We start from the raw sequence: 16,465 nt of genomic DNA, 5'->3' as shown, positions 1-16,465 counted from the left end.
TGTGCCAATTTTTATGTTGTTTTTTTAGTCAGGAAAATTCTAATTATAATTTTTATTAAAAATAATGCCCAATGATAATGTCTGATATGAAACTAGTATTTGAATTATATATATAACATCCATGTAAGAAACAAGTTATTACACTAGTTACATTAAATATATAATCAGAAATTAAATCATTAAGAAATTATTTCAATTAACTGTATTCATTGACATATTTTATTTCTTTCAATTCTAAGTTTATTAGAAGAAAAAAAAGTTAATAATTCATATTATTAATTACTAGATACATTGTCTTAAAAGTGTATAAAGAGGTTTAGTTCAATAAATGGGAAATCATTGTTAATTTGTTATTAACAATTTAACTGTATTCATTGACATTCTTTGTCTTAAAAGTGTATAAAGAGGTTTAGTTCAATTAATGATTAGGATGCCGGAATGTTATAAATATTTTTATATTTGTTTTTTTATTTTTACGGAAAAAGTGTTATTTGTGATTTTTGTAAGATAGTTTATAATAAATTAATTAAGAAAACTTTATTTTTTACATATTTAATTATTAAACTATTGCATTCATCCATTGTCATTAACTTCTTTCCTTTTAACCGCTGGGCTGCTTGGGCAAGAGTACAGAATACAACCCTAGCTAGTAAATAATTACGATTTCTACCTAAAATAATTTCCATTTACCACTCGCCAGAACAGCACATGGTTCCATTCATTATTCATTCGAGCAAGAGAAACCACCAAGCAGAAGACTATTATAATCACAATAAAACTATAGTACCTCCAAACATGTAACATGACTAAACACGGAAACCTCAAACTTAATACTACCAACGAGTGTCAATTGATCACTGTAACCTTAGTAATTTTCGAACAAACTAAAAAGTAAAAATAAGAAAGCATATAATATGGCAATATATATATATAAAGAGAGAGTAAATATATAATGTAGTATCTGATATACTGTTCCTATGCATGCCACACCACATGATACCCTAACAAGGGAAGAAAGAAACAAAAATGATGACGACGCATCATAGAAATTGTTAGCGGAGGAGGTGAACACAAAGTTTCTAGCAGAAACGAGAAGCATGTGTGTCGTTAGAAGGAGGTATCTGGAAGTGCCAAAGCCTTCCAACACCCTTGACCAAGTTCTTCCTACAAAGAAACTCCTCCGCGTACACCTTCTCCACCTTCCGATCCACGTCATGCAAAAACACGTGCGTCACACCCGATCCCTTCCTGTTCCTCGCCATCACCGCGGCGGAGAACACCGCCGCCATCCTCCCCGGCGCCTCCGCGAAATACCCCTTCGGCGCGTCAATCATTATCAAGTCCCACTCGGTCTCGTAAACCTCGTCGGGAAGATTCTCCAGCGCCAGCTTGCACGCTTCGTTGCCTCGCAGGTACGCCTTCGTGGGAGAACACGAAGGTTCGGAGCGGTACGAGGTGAGAAGCCCCTTCGCGTCGCGTAGCTGCGTGCGGTAACGCACAGTATGGGCCCGCAGGCCCGGCGCGTCTTTAAGGATCGAGTGGACCCACTTCGGGTCCTCCTCGAGGAACACAGTGGTGCCGCCCGGGTTGAATGAGGCCCACATGAGGGAGTCGTGGCCCAGCCCGAAGACGAGGAAGTTAATGGGCCGGCCCAGTGATTTAATCACGTCCAAACTGATCTTGATCTCCGACACCGATTGTTGCGGAACCACGCGCGAGGTCGCGTAGTGGAGAATCGCGCGGAGCTGGATCGGTGACGCGTCGTAGCTGAATTCGGTTCGGGTTTTGCTTCGGATCCCGAGCGCGCCCGGGCACAAGTACGAGGTTTCCGAGGTTCGGATCGCGTTGGTGAGGAACATCGCCGTGGCGATCAAGCCCACGACGGCCATAGCCACGAACCACCGTCTCTCCGGCAACGGATAACGGTTCTTCATCATTTGTTTTTTAAAGCTCCTTGTTACCTTTGTGTTGTTGCATGTGTGTGATAAGGTGAGGTGAGATATGGTGTTAATTATGTATGTGCGTGTTGTGTTATGGAACATGTAGCACGGAGTGAGGAGGCAGTGATTGGAAAGAGGGAGTTTTTTTGTGTTTTAAGGAAAGGTGGTTTGATTTTGTCAAATGTAATGAGGAGAATTGGCAGCGCAACCAATATAATGCGAGGTACGTAGGAGACAAAAACTGAGAATATGAGATATTTAATTTATTTTTCCTTTTTTGAGTGATACCTTATGACTAAATATTGGGGTTAGGACAATGATTACATGAATATACCAATTGTATAGTAGCAGGGGTGTGGGGGCCACTACTGGCAAATGCCAATAAGAATGGAATTCAGACATTTTGGAATTCACTAATCTTAATCTTATAGTAGTATCATGTCATTTTACATTTATTTTCACGTGTTTTTTTTTATCAATATTATTACTTAATTTTTTCTTTTTTTTAATTTGTTATATTATTCTTTTTATAAAAAAAAAAAACGTATCGATAAACCGTTTTAAATGTAATATATTTCAATTCACCGAAAAAATGTGCATTTTTATTACTTCGTAAAACACGAAATATATTAAGAATCAAGAATTCGTGTAATACTGTAACTGGCTGTTTATTAAATAAATTATATTTCCAAATTCTTGATTTTAATTATGAATAAAACACTCTTTTATATTATTTTTGTATATCTACTTTGATAGATAACGCACAAGTGTTATGTTGGCTTCTTCAAAAAAAAAAAAAGAACGTACAAGTTAATAATGTAATTAATATATTTGCTAATATTAAAGTTAATTATAATTTCCCAGCTTAATTTTTACTAATGATTCTCTTTCATTTACGATCATTTTTCAAAATACTTAAAAAAAAGTAGAGATAAAGGTATGGCTGAAAAATACTGGTAATTAAATTAGTTTATAAAAAAAATAGATGTATAGATAAATTGAAATAAATTTTTTCTTATAGAAGTGATTAAATTAAAAGGAAACTTATGAATTACTTAATCTCAATCTAAATATAAGAAAAAAATTAAATTCAAATACAAACAAATTTTAACTACATTAGCATGTTTAATGAAACTATTTTAAAATTACTCTTCAATTAATTAAGTTTATATTTTTTTATTTTTTGATGTCAAGTTTTAATAAAGGTAAATTCAGAAGAAAAAATATCATTTCTTAAATACAGATAATAAAATTAAATGATATAAATTAAATTTTTTAATTAACGTAATAATTGATTAGGTTTTGCTTATATATATTTAGGTCCTGCGGAAGTAGTAGCTTACCTTCAAAAGAAAAACCACCAAGTACATATGTACAAATTTGTTCCAAATTAATCAATAATTTCATATTGAAATCTTAGATACACAGATACAATTAACTCGAAAGGAGAACTTTTATGATAGTTATATCCGCATCGAAAATTATTGTCTTTTGTGAATGACACTTGTGATTTATATATTTTTTTTTTTACTAACAACACAATTTTTAATGATAATAATGGTGTAGGGTATTTTTTAACCAATGTGTTGAACTAAAAAAATGCATTAAAAATCATAGGAAAATGTATTTTAGCACATTTCAATAAAATATATTTCCTTTTTACTTTCTTAACTAATTTTATTAAGATATTGCATAATATTTATCTAAAAAAAATACTTCACCCATCTTAAAATAAATATTATATTTGAGACGAAGAAAAACATTGTATCACAAAATAAGTGTCATCTCAAACTTTCAAGGTAATATACTAGCATTAATTGTTTTTTCACTAACAAGTGCATATATGTCACTTTAACTTTTGAATGGAGCACCAATAATAAAGTCAATTTTATAAAATTATTAATTTTATTTGTTTATTTATTAGTTTTTATTAATGCGTAAAATAACAAACTTATTTTGAGATAGAAGGAGCAAGACAGTAATAAATTAACAACAAAATAGAGTAATCAATAGTGTTTTGAAATTTTAAATGCACACATAAATTGAAATATTTTAGTGTTAATTTTTAAAAATAAAATTTGGATAAATGATATTTTGGATTTTGAATGTGTAAACTAATGATAGTTGAAAAGTGTCAACAACACACTCCTCCTAATACACGCTTTCTCCTTGGCTAAAACTTATTGAAAACAAAAAAATAAAATAAAATAGGAGAGATAGTTATTAAATGAGAGATGAGACTTACACAAATTTATGATTTTTAATAAATTTTAACCAATAATAGAGAATATGTTTAAAAGAGTGTGGTGTTAGCATTTCTTGTGATAATTTAGTATATGAATGAATGAAATTTTTTGATTTAGTTTCTAAATGTATAAAAAGTATGACATTAATTGTATTATGTCTTACAACTTAATGATAAATTAGTCTCACGAAACTTAATGAAGTGACGTAATTGTTATACTTTTTATACTTTAACAGATTAAGATTATGTTTAACAAAATTAACTGAAAAGTTAGTTAGTAATTCAAAGCTGGAAACTGAACAACTAACTTATTAAATTACAAGTGTTCGGTCAAATTAGTTTAATTGTTGAAGTAACTGAAAAATATAAAATGATAAAAAAATATAATTATAATTTCATTTAAAAATGGTAACTAAGAAATTGGTTAAATATGTTGAGAATAACAATGTAAGAAATATAAGAATACTAGAAATTGGAGTTTTAAAAAATGTTACTTCAAAATAACGACATTAGAAACTATTAAGAAAAAATTAATTATTTACAAACCAGTCAAACAAGTTTTTTAATTACTATAAAAAGTTAGAAACTAACTAAAATGACTAATTGAACATAACCCAAATCATAAATTACCCCTCCATCTCAAAATCACTAATATTTAAGGTTTTTTTTACACAAAAAAATAAACAAGTATTAAAAAAGAATTAACATTTATTAGAGAACAATTTTACTAAAATATTAATGATTTCTCTCTTAATTTCAATAAATGTATTATTAAGTCTTTAAAGACAACGTTATTTATTATAGGACAAAATTATAATAAATATTTTAATATCTCATTGAAAATAAATCAATTTGAATTTTTTTCAAAAACTAAATCTGTAGTCATTTTAAGAGAAAAAAATATATTTTAAAAATTAAATTGTCACTGATTTATAACTTAGAGACCAAAATAATCATTTCCTCGATGAATTTCATATCAATAATTTATCAAATAATTTTCCTCATTAAAGATCAATAATGGTTAATTAAATAAATTTTTAAATTTGATTAAAACATAATACCAAACCTCATCTACTATAAATTTAATATGAATCTTCTTAACCAGTCCCTTATGATATATTGATTAAAAATTAAAAGAAAAAAATATTTATTATGTAAATCATAAGAAAGTGTAATATATATATATATATATATATATATATATATATATATATATATAATTTTTTATCTTTCAATAAAAATATTTATACTTTAAATTTATTAACCAATCCACTTGAGTCAGTGTTCATGATTTATCATTCAGAATTGGTGCAAGAGACACTAATTACGCTAGTAAAAATACAAGGTGAAATATAGTTTTCTTGACTAGTCTCAAAAAAGAAATGTATCTAGTACAGAAATCCCAAACCCCATATAGTCATCAATGCATTCCAATTTCGACCAATAGCACTGAGTTGGCTGGGACAGAGGCGTGGGGCTCGTGTCGATTTGGAACTGGACAATAAACCAGAAGCCTACGCGTCAATTGGTTAGAATTTAAATCAAAACAAATTGAATTATTTTTAATTGCTTCCCTTCTAAATCCAAACTACATTCATCCATATGCTTAGTTTCTATACTCGGAAAGTCGATCGTCATCTTACAAGCACAACCACTCTTCTGCGTAAATACTTTCGCGAATAAGTGTTTATTACATAGGTTTATATTATAAAATAATAATAAACTATTTTACACAAATTATTTAAAAATTTATTAAAATAATTTACAATAGCTGAGTAAAATTGTAAATTATAGAAGTAATATAAGTCCAAATAAATTACCCCAACGCATTCAAAACTTAGAAGGAAAGTTCAACATCCAACAAACTTTAGAGTATGTTGCATGTAATTTAGTACCCCACAATTATGCCACGTGGACAATTAAATAGCGAGGTCGACATGACACGTAGTGGTTGAAAAACAATGCTATTTATAGTATCTGTCGTTCCCATAAACTCCAATGTCATAAGCTGAAACAGTGAGCTCTTAATTTCATTCCAACGACTACCTGCTTCCCTCATTTATTAATTATTTCCGTCTCCGTTCCTATGCTTCACGGCACCATCACAGCCACTCCTTCCCCAAAAAAAGTTACCTTAATGACGTACATTTGCCATTAGAGTATAAATGAGTAAAGTTATTTAAAAAATAATTTATTTAAATGATTCAATCTTAAACTTTACAAATTATATAAGGTATTTTTCAAATTAATATAAATTATAGTAGTTATATATTTTTTAAATTTAATATTGTTACGAAAAAAATTCTCCTGAGTAGAGATAACCTAATGCATAACATTCTAGTGAGATATGTCCTGTTATTTATTGAATGTCCTTTTCTACTACCCACGAATTGAATTATTGTGGTGTATCAAATTGTTTCATCATATCTGGGAATTTCAATACATAATTAGGATCATGATATTTTATGGCACAATCACTCTTAAAAGTAATTGGATTAGATCTGATATAAAAAAAAAAATGATCAAGTGAGTCCCTATAAAGAGGGTTGTGGACCAAGACATGAACATCAACTGATCCAGGTACACAATTCCTAACCTCAAGCATGAAATGTGTGGAAATTATGTATGGATTGAAATATGATATAATATGAGGGTTCACTACACCATAACTTGAAGCACAGCATGTGTAGGGATCGAAATATGATCCTATTTGGGAGGGTATACCGATTTGGGGGATACACAAACTTTAAACCTCACGCAAAAGATGTATGAGTTAAGCGTGCATGATGGAAATATAATTCGATATCAGAGAGCACATATATGATATTTTTATATAATTAATAATAGTAACTAATATCTCTCGTGCTAACTTCAAGTAGTATTAAGGAACGTGTTAGAAAATTGAATACCAAGATTTCCATTGGCATAGTGCCTGCCCGGATATTAAAGACTATTAAGTATCGGTAACTGTCACTACTACTCCCTTATGAAAACGAAAACTTTTAGTGATTTTTAGAAAGAAACAATACATATATAAAAGTCGTACCAGTAATTTGTTAAACTGAAAGTAATAGTAATAGCTATAGTTAGAATTGTGGTGAGAAAAATAAATTAAAGTAACGGCGTTTAGCTACCGTCCAATATTAGAAGAGCGGGGTCATGGCATTAAATAGAGAGGAGCAGGCATTGGATTTTGGAAACAAAGGCAGAGCAGAGTTGTTGCGATTAAGAAGATGAAGAGAGTGGAGTTTATGGGGCTGGGGCTGTTAGTGGTGGTGATGATGGGATGTTGTGGGTCTGCGACTGCTGCGGATGACTTGGCAACCAAGTGTTCGGCGGTGATTCAGAAGGTAATACCGTGTCTGAACTTCGCGACGGGGAAGGAAGAAATGCCCAAAAAGGAATGTTGCGACGCCGCCACGGCCATAAAGGAGAGCAACCCAGAGTGCTTGTGCTACATCATTCAAGAGACCCACAAGGGTAGCCCACAGGTCAAAAGCTTGGGCATTCAAGAGGCCAAGCTGCTTCAGCTCCCTTCTGTTTGCAACGTCAAAAACGCCAGCATCACCAACTGTCCTAGTAACTACTCCACTGCTAATTTCATTTTAAATTACTCTTTTAATAACAAAATTTTTATTTTATTTTATTCCTTCACAAAATTACTTTTGCTCTAAATCTTCTTTTGTCTTGAGAACCATACACGTCTTCAATTTTCTTCCTTCCATTCAACTTTTGCATTTTTGTAGTATTCACCAAATATAGATATGCTCCTCATTAACCACGGTAGGGACAATCTGTTGTTTATCGCCTCGGTTTGTCAATTATTCTTTTGTCTAATTGCTTTTTACAAGTACATCAAATCGTGTAGTTTTTACTCATGTAAACGTACAAACAACACAGTTATTTCTGTTTTCTAGACACCAAAATTTCAGATATCTCATGATCAATCCAGAAACACTATTAATAATATAGATTCATGTTATTATGTTATGTAGATGTCTTTAATAACAAGGTTTTATAATTCAAAAGTTCTTACAATTCATCTTATTACACCAGATTTTATAATATTTCTGAAACTTTACTTTTTTTTTTTTAATTTTTAATGACAAATGTGTGATTCATGTAATATCATTCTCCTCCCATTTTTTCTCTGTCTCTTGTTAAGTTTCCAACAAATTGTATTGAACTTTACGTATAATTTTAATATCAAATACATACTAGGAGGTGACCCATCATCTAGATTGGGTAGAAGGACAAAATTACATGCAGACCTCTCATCTAGATTGGTTAGGAGGGCGTTACCATTAATTTCAATAAGATTGTGTTTATTAACTAGAATCTGATTCTTGTCGTTAATTAAATTGATATGTGACCAAAGGGCAATCCAAAGAGCTGAACTGTCTACATATTTTTATTCATATTAATTAGATTGGTTTTTAAACTGACGATGTTTTAACTTTGTCACGTCCACCACTTGGAAGTACTATAACAGTCTATATTCATAAGTCATAATTGTCGACACTTTCGTAGGTGAAAAATTGAACTATTTTATTGCCATCAATAATATTATTATATTGGAACCTCTTTTAAAACTGACTCGGTCGTATCAGTATTTATATTTCTAAGACACGAATTCGTACTTGCCAGTTGTTTCATAGAAGCTTTTAAGTGTTTGATGGAACAGAAATGAAACATAGGTGGACAATTGTTATTGTTTCGTTTGTTTGGTTGGTTATTACTTACACTAATAGATTTGGTCACATGTCTTCAACCACTAACGTCTAAATTTTTCTTAGCGATGATGGGTTTCCCTTAAATAAATTAATACTAATACTATATGATACTATGATTCCAATATGGACAGAGCTTTTGGGTCTATCTCCAAGTTCCCCCGATGCTGCTATCTTCACATCAAATTCTTCGAAGACAACACCTTCAGCACCTACAACAACAAACTCGCAAACCACGACCCCGCAGAGCCAAAACGCTTCTCATGGAAGCATGGTTCAACCTAGTAGTACCGTTACCTATGTGATGGTGATGGCTTTGGCCATTGTTCTGGTTGCAGTTCCAACCGAAACTGTGAGCATTTATACATGATGCGGCATTATGCACTGTTGAAGACAGTTGGGGTTGTCGTTTTGTTTCCTGCTTTTGTTATGCCATAGGACTTCGCAGCTTTGAATTAATGAATTAGTTTGCATTTGTGGCCTGTGATGGTTTCTCGAATTTTGAGACCTCGCTGTAATGTTTGCCTTTATTGTGGACTTGTTTCTTTTCTGCTTCCCACAATTAATGTTAACGGATAGTTGGTGAAAGTTGAGACTTGATGCTAAGAAATACTCTTAAAACTTGATTTCACTTTCAATACTTTTATGTAGTAGTAGTACTGTATAGTTCATGGAATAAAGTGAAAGAAAAGAAAATAAAAAAAAATATTTTTAAGATTGTTTGACAGAGAAGAGAATAAAAATAAATAGTCAAATAAACCAGAATAAAATCCAATATTTAGACACTTATTATTTACAAACACCTCACTAATATCTCTAATTTTTTTCGATTTATCTTCTTATATCACCAATTTATCTCTCTCTAAAAATATTTTTCAGAAAAAATATGAAAATAATATTGTTATTATATTTCACAGGCAGTTTTGAGCAAGGATTCCACAACAAATGTTCCACACTTTGCTTACGAACTGATGGAAGGGATAAAAATCCCACCTTTTACCTATGTTCTTCTTTTCATTGTCATTTCACTCGAATAAGCATAGCAATACATGCATAACATTTATATTACGAAACTAGGCGAACAAGGCTTAAACAAGTGAACTGGCATGTATATTCAACTCTAGTTCTAATTAGGTTTAATTGTATTTTTTTACATCTAACTTATCATTTTCTTGCAAATTGTACCTTAATTTTTTCGAATGTTTTACTCCACTTTTCAAAATATGGCAAAATTTGTCCTTTCATAATATCTTTTTTAATTTCTCATTTATTCATAACTAGTTAATAAGAAATTTAAAACACAAATTATAGAAAATATACACATGATTATCTTTTTTGGGATGTGGATAAGTGATTTGCTAGATTTTTACCCAATTATATGCATTCTTTATCGCTGGGAAATTGACATGCGTTTTTCGTTGCTGAATTATTGGAGTACTAGAGTTTAAACTAGTTAGTTAGTGCGGACGTATTGTATTTTGGTTATCCATGAGGATTTATATCATATTCCGGGAGCAAGCACCTTATCTCACAAAACACATAATACTATAACATTATAAAATTTTAAAAATACGTTAATATATATATATATTAATGTATTTCTAAAACTTCTTAATATGACAAATCATTGAGTTGTTAATGTTATTGTTTACATTAATAGTTAACATTGTTAGTTACTTGATAGCTAAGACCAAAAGGGATGACAATGAAGTTTAGGGACTTTGACAAGCAAAAATTTAGATTTAGGGACTAAAAATATAAATTTTAAAAAATAAAAAATTATAAACTCACTAAATAAACTTCCATTTTTTTTATATATAAATAGTCTACCAAAAGTTTAATTCCAAGTGTATATAAATAGATGTGTTGTGTTTCAGTGGACATGGATTCTCTACATTAAAAGTTAACATGAGAGACTAAAATGCTTTCATCTCATCCATCGATAAATTTTAAACACAACTCTGTAATATTTTGTTATAAAATAAATAAAAAAAAATTAATGGTAGAGATCTCATGCAGTGAAAATGTCACTACAGAGGATGCAGAGTATCCCAACCATGTGTTGATAAAGAAGGGTATTTTGGGGAGAAAAAAAATCTAAAACAAAATATGTGTTTAGAAAAAAAAAAAAAGGGATGCAAAAGGGAAAAGCCGAATGATATTTTTGTTTTTAGTCAAGGATTTAATTACTATTGCTAATTAGAATAGATTAGAATTATAGTTGCATATTGTTTACGTGTGGGCTTAGGGCTTCTAAGTCCTCTTTGTTTGTGGTTGGGCCAACCGTGTCTTGGACCCTTCTCAGTTTAGACCTAAAAAATACTTGAATTAAAAAAAAAAAGCATATTAGATTATTGTTATTTGGGGTTCGTTATTGTGTTGCTTATTCTTTTTTCCACAACCTTCAATATTTACCGCCCCGCCGGAGAATAAGAAGAAGGATCCGTGTCACAGTCACTGCTCATCGCCATGTCTCGGGTAAACCCCCCTCTTATTATCTCCTTCCTTCGCTTCTATCAATTCATCCTCTTCTTTAGCTACGCTTTTGAATTTTAGCTGAATCGATCTCGGCTCAATCAGGTGGATTTAGGGTTTTGTCAATTATTAACGTTGTAATTTTGATTCCTATCCTTTATGGTCATTTTTTTGTTGGAATCAGCTTCTCTGTGCGGATTTATGTATTTAATTTATCATGTATAGTTCTCTTTGCTTATATGCCCGGTGAAATTGGAATCTTAGCCTTCTTTGGTTTTGCAGGTTGATAACAGAAATTCCTCAGCCACCAAGCGTGCTAGGACTGATGGTGCGTCATGCTTTCGTTTTATGTTGTTGTTTGTTTTCTTTGATTTTCACTTTCTGATGTTTATGGATACTTTCCAACATTGTTGTTGATACTTGAAATTATCGTGCGTGCTATTTTACATTCTGCAATCAGGCCATGCACTGGTGGGTGCATTCGCTAGCTTCCACACTCACCTTTATGCTACTAATTTGTAATTCAAATTCTTACTTGGTGTTTGTGGATGATCTGGAGTTGAACCTAAAGTTAGATGCATTTTAATTGGTTTTTGTCTGTAGGTAGTCGTAGGGAAGATGATTGGACATGCCCCAGCTGTGGTAATGTTAATTTCTCTTTCAGGACAACTTGTAACATGCGTAATTGCACTCAACCAAGGCCGGCTGATCATAATTCTGTAAGATATTATGTGTAATGCCACTGTGTTATTTTTTAAAATGTAGTTTTCATCTGCTTAATGATTTAAGGTACATTTATTTGATGAAAAAATGTTATCAATTTCTCTCTTTTACTTGTGTTTCTTATTGTGCTTTCTTTTATATTCCTATATTCTGTTCACTTGTGTCCCATGAGTTTTTTTTTCCCAAATGAAGGGGAATGTAGAGGGTATGGAAATCAAATGTTCATACATGCATTACAAAGGACGGACATGTAGTTATATTTTGCTTCCTTTAAAGCTACTTTAATCATTGAATCTCTTTATGTATTCATTCACCATTATCCAGAAATCTGCTGCCAAGCCTCTACAAGCTCCACAGGGTTATTCATCCTCAGCTCCTTACTTAGGTTCTAATACCCCCTCTTCAATATATCTTGGTGTGCCACCATATGGGTCTTCTCTGTTCAATGGATCATCTGTTCCTCCCTATGATGTTCCATTTTCTGGAGGATCAGCATATCACTACAACTATGGTAGTCGCCTTTCTGCTGGGAGTCCTTATAGACCGTTGCATTTATCTGGACCAACACCCTACACTGGTGGACCAGTGATGGGAAATGGTACGTTCTGTTTCTTCGTTTCTGTCAGGTCATTGAATTTTCTTCAATCTGATATGTTATGCTTCATCTTTCACTTTTTTTTGGAATTAATGAAAGAAAAGGGTATAGGTGAAAAATGAATAATTTATTGGAAGTTGCAACTTTCTTTTTGTATTGGTAATGATTGATTTAATGTTACATAACTCTTGCTTCTGTAGTTTTCTGTTATACTATCTTTGTTTTTGCTTTGCTCATGTTGCAGTTAATATTTACTTTTTTGATTTGGTATTCTTACAGGTGGGATATATGGAATGCCCCAACTGTTGGATCGATATGGCCTGGGCGTGCCTATTGGACCTGGGACAATGGTATGAGTCTTTAAGCTAAAAGATTAAAATTAATTGTTTATAACTTCTAATGCCAAGATGAACATTTTTTTAATTACTTGTTGATTATTTCATGACAACACTTGAAGAATCTTTTGTCAAGTTATGCAGTTAATTTTGTTCATAGTAAACTCAATATTATAAGCTAGATTTATTTTTCTAGTGTCTGTGTCACAATGACAAGTCAAACTGTCAAAGGTATTAACTCTTAACAATCTGCATTTACAGCTTACTAATCATACATACCTATAGTCATATTTTATATTTTATTTTAAAACAAATTAAGTGTAGATATATGCATTTTTGCATCATCAAAGTTGTATATTATCCCTCGTAAGTTAATGAAGCTATAATTTGTAAGTTGTGTAATTTCATGGATTTTGTTGCTAAGTGGAATTTAATAGTTCATACTTGCCTGGGTAGGGTGCTAGGCCAGGATTTTTCCATGATGACAAGTCACAGAAAAAAGGTACAGGTTTGTTATTTCTAGTTTACGTCTGTTTTTGTTCAAAAGGAAGTTGATGCAGTTTTATTTTTCTCATCCCCTATTGCGAATAGATGCAACACGTGACAATGACTGGACATGTCCAAAATGTGGCAATGTCAATTTTTCATTCAGAACTATCTGCAACATGAGAAAGTGCAACACACCCAAACCTGGATCCCAGGTCTGCTGCCTTTATTTCTATTGTGCATATTGTGATTAAATTTTTTATGATGGAAAAAAAATTCCATTTACTGTCTAACTTTTTTTTTCTTTTTAATGTTTAACATTGTTGGATGTGAATGTCTGGCCGCAGGCCTCAAAGTCGGACAAAAATTCTAGTAAGTAGCTTCCCAGGCTCCCGCATGACAAATCTGTCACATAAATGATGTCGTTACCTGATACAAAACAACAGTTGGTAATTATGTTTCTTTACATGTATTTTTCCTTTCAGAGCAAAAGATGCCTGAGGGAAGCTGGAAGTGCGAAAAGTGTAACAACATAAACTATCCTTTCAGAACCAAGTGCAACAGACAGAATTGTGGTGCTGACAAGCCAGCCGAGTCTGAAAAATCTCCTTCACCAGCTGCAGATCAAAATGATCAGGTTTGTTGTGTTAAATATTTTCATGATGACCTTCATTCCTTGTTGCTACAGTTGGTTTTCCAAGAGAAGCTTTGTAACATAATGAACATTTTCATATGGCAATCTGTTGTAAAGTTGTCTTTTAAGTGGATTATAAGGAAAAGCTTCAGTTTTGCTTCCTTTCATTTGGAACCTTTTATCACCCCCTTTTAATTTCCTCCGTATCTATCCGTTGCAATCTTTAATTTGCAATTATTTACTGTTCCAGTGAGTACTAGGACATGTTTGAGGGTTGAGAAGGTCCAGAGTTGTCATCAAGCATTGCTCAGTTTGGGTGTCTGACAGTCAGTCTTGTCGTCTTCTATGTTGCAGCAGTTGTCAAGTCACTCACCTTCTCAATATGTGTCAAGTTGTTGTATTAACTGAGATGGTATTTTGGTCTTTGTGGATTGTTATGATGCATGTGTCAGCCAACTTCCCTGGCATAAAGGTTGTTGCAGGTTCCAGTTTTAAGTTTTCTTTTGGTTCTTGACTGTCTGTGTTTAAGTATAATTCTAGATTAATAGATGACTTAAAAGAATGTGAAGATTCCTAGTTTTTTACATTTATTAGGTAACATTTTGGTTCTGGGCAGTTGAGAGTGTCTTCCTAACATACCACTTTTAGGATGTGCATATCAGCATTCAAAAGCCATTTTCTTTTGTGTTGTTGCTTGTACATGGATGTTTCATGTCGTGCCATTGAGTTAAAGTTGATAGTAGATTATTTAGATTCATTTAGATGACCATTCCTTGCTGATAATAGGTTTTTGGGGGTGGTCTTTATAGGGTCATTACCTTGAGTGCTAATCTTGAGTTTTCTGGTATCTAACTCTTATATTTTGTTTCCCTGCTTGTCCACCATAAAGTTCTGTCGAAAATTTCTAGTTTGAATATTTAAATGTGGATGACAAGTGGGGGTATTTGTTGTGTCCTTTATGGATCATTTCAATAGGCATTTTAGTTCTTGGAATTATTCTCTGCTAGAATAGTCGTTCAATTATGTTTTCGAGTCAGTCTCTGATTTATGAAACTAGCATCACATTAGTCGTTCCTGTATCTTTTAGTATAGACCCCAGCTGCAGATGATTTCAGGGACAGACTTTGATTTCTATAAATATTAAGTATTCACTTGGGTACTTTTCCGTACGAATTCGGACTATAAATCTTGGATTTGGTTCCTCTAAAGTTAGTAGAATGCACTTTAGAAAAAGTGCACAAATCTAATAAGCAGTGGATGATTGGGAAGAGAGATGAGGTTACTTGATATTGTAGTCCGAAGATAAAGTGCATAAACCTAATAAGCAGTGGGTTTTCTTGACGAACAATTTGGTAGAAAGTTTGCTAGGGATTCGTCATGATTGGGGCCCATCACGTTAGCAGCATTTTTCTATTGAAAATTAGCTATAATTTTATTTGTCAATAGGATTAAATTTTACCGATAAGTAAAAATGTCTTGTAACTTTTGACGTGCATGAGATTGATCAAATTTCAATCAATATTGCTTGATCTATAATCGAAGTTGTTGACACAAGGTTTGACATTTGAATCCCTTAATCAAGGCCTAGGATTTGATTCTCGGCTTACTTTATCCCAAAAATGGACTGATCCGATGGGAGGGAAATTACACCTCCTAGTTATACCAAAAATAAAAAAGACTACCTGATTTATCTAATATAATTTTCATTTAACTTTGGAGGATGCTACTGAAGAACCTTATACCAGAATCTATGATTTTAGTAGCATTTATGAATGGTCTATTGATAAGAAAATCAAATCTCGATTTGGGAAAAGGAATACACTTGAAAGTATTTTTATTCATTAAAATGGATTCGAAACTTACAGTTATAAAATCAAGAATAATATTATATGAAAAAGTATTATTGCTATTCACTATGGAAATAAAAAAATTCACAAAATGTGAAAATCATCAGGTATAGGTTGTTATTTAAAAAATTATCATAAATTAAAGGTTAAAACATTTTTTGTTTTTATAAATATTAAAATGTTTGAAATTCATTCCCATGAAATAGTAAGTTTTTTTCTCATAAAATGTAAATGTGATATTTTGGCCCGAAGTTAGATTTGAGATTCAATTCTATTCGTCAATTAGATTTTTGCCAGGAAAAAAAAATATTTTAGCCGAAATTAAAAAAGTGATTTTTTTTATATAAAAAACAATAGTTTGTTTGATTAGTATGAAATTAGATTCGTCCCAATTAGCATTTCCCTTTACGAAAACGATTAGCAATGTTTTTAGGGTTACCACCTTTCCTTTGTCG

The 16,465-nt window shown here is 31.9% G+C and overlaps 3 protein-coding genes across 3 annotated transcripts; 2 read left to right on the top strand and 1 right to left on the bottom strand.

The window, feature by feature from the left end:
* Nucleotides 1-850: 850 nt before the first annotated feature.
* LOC114395642 (probable methyltransferase At1g27930) lies at nt 851-2,164 on the bottom strand. Its single transcript, XM_028357472.1, has one exon. It carries the CDS (start codon nt 2,040-2,042, stop codon nt 1,080-1,082), a length of 963 nt encoding a protein of 320 aa, XP_028213273.1. The 5' UTR covers nt 2,043-2,164; the 3' UTR covers nt 851-1,079.
* Nucleotides 2,165-7,368: 5,204 nt separating this feature from the next.
* Nucleotides 7,369-9,546, top strand: LOC114394478 (non-specific lipid transfer protein GPI-anchored 1-like). The gene is made up of 2 exons (XM_028356061.1): nt 7,369-7,764; nt 9,050-9,546. The coding sequence occupies exons 1-2, from the start codon at nt 7,419-7,421 to the stop codon at nt 9,283-9,285; spliced, it is 582 nt and encodes a 193-aa protein (XP_028211862.1). The 5' UTR covers nt 7,369-7,418; the 3' UTR covers nt 9,286-9,546.
* A 1,729-nt stretch (nt 9,547-11,275) lies between these two features.
* LOC114394418 (ranBP2-type zinc finger protein At1g67325-like) lies at nt 11,276-14,778 on the top strand. Its single transcript, XM_028355990.1, has 10 exons — nt 11,276-11,393; nt 11,673-11,718; nt 11,994-12,109; nt 12,438-12,711; nt 12,988-13,058; nt 13,500-13,545; nt 13,635-13,744; nt 13,877-13,901; nt 14,015-14,166; nt 14,414-14,778. Exons 1-10 carry the CDS (start codon nt 11,385-11,387, stop codon nt 14,414-14,416), a joined length of 852 nt encoding a protein of 283 aa, XP_028211791.1. The 5' UTR covers nt 11,276-11,384; the 3' UTR covers nt 14,417-14,778.
* The last annotated feature ends 1,687 nt before the right edge of the window (nt 14,779-16,465 follow it).

This window comes from Glycine soja, chromosome 18 (genome assembly GCF_004193775.1).
Source record: "Glycine soja cultivar W05 chromosome 18, ASM419377v2, whole genome shotgun sequence".
Classification (NCBI taxonomy): Eukaryota; Viridiplantae; Streptophyta; class Magnoliopsida; order Fabales; family Fabaceae; genus Glycine; species Glycine soja.
This window is presented reverse-complemented; position numbering and strand designations above follow the sequence as displayed.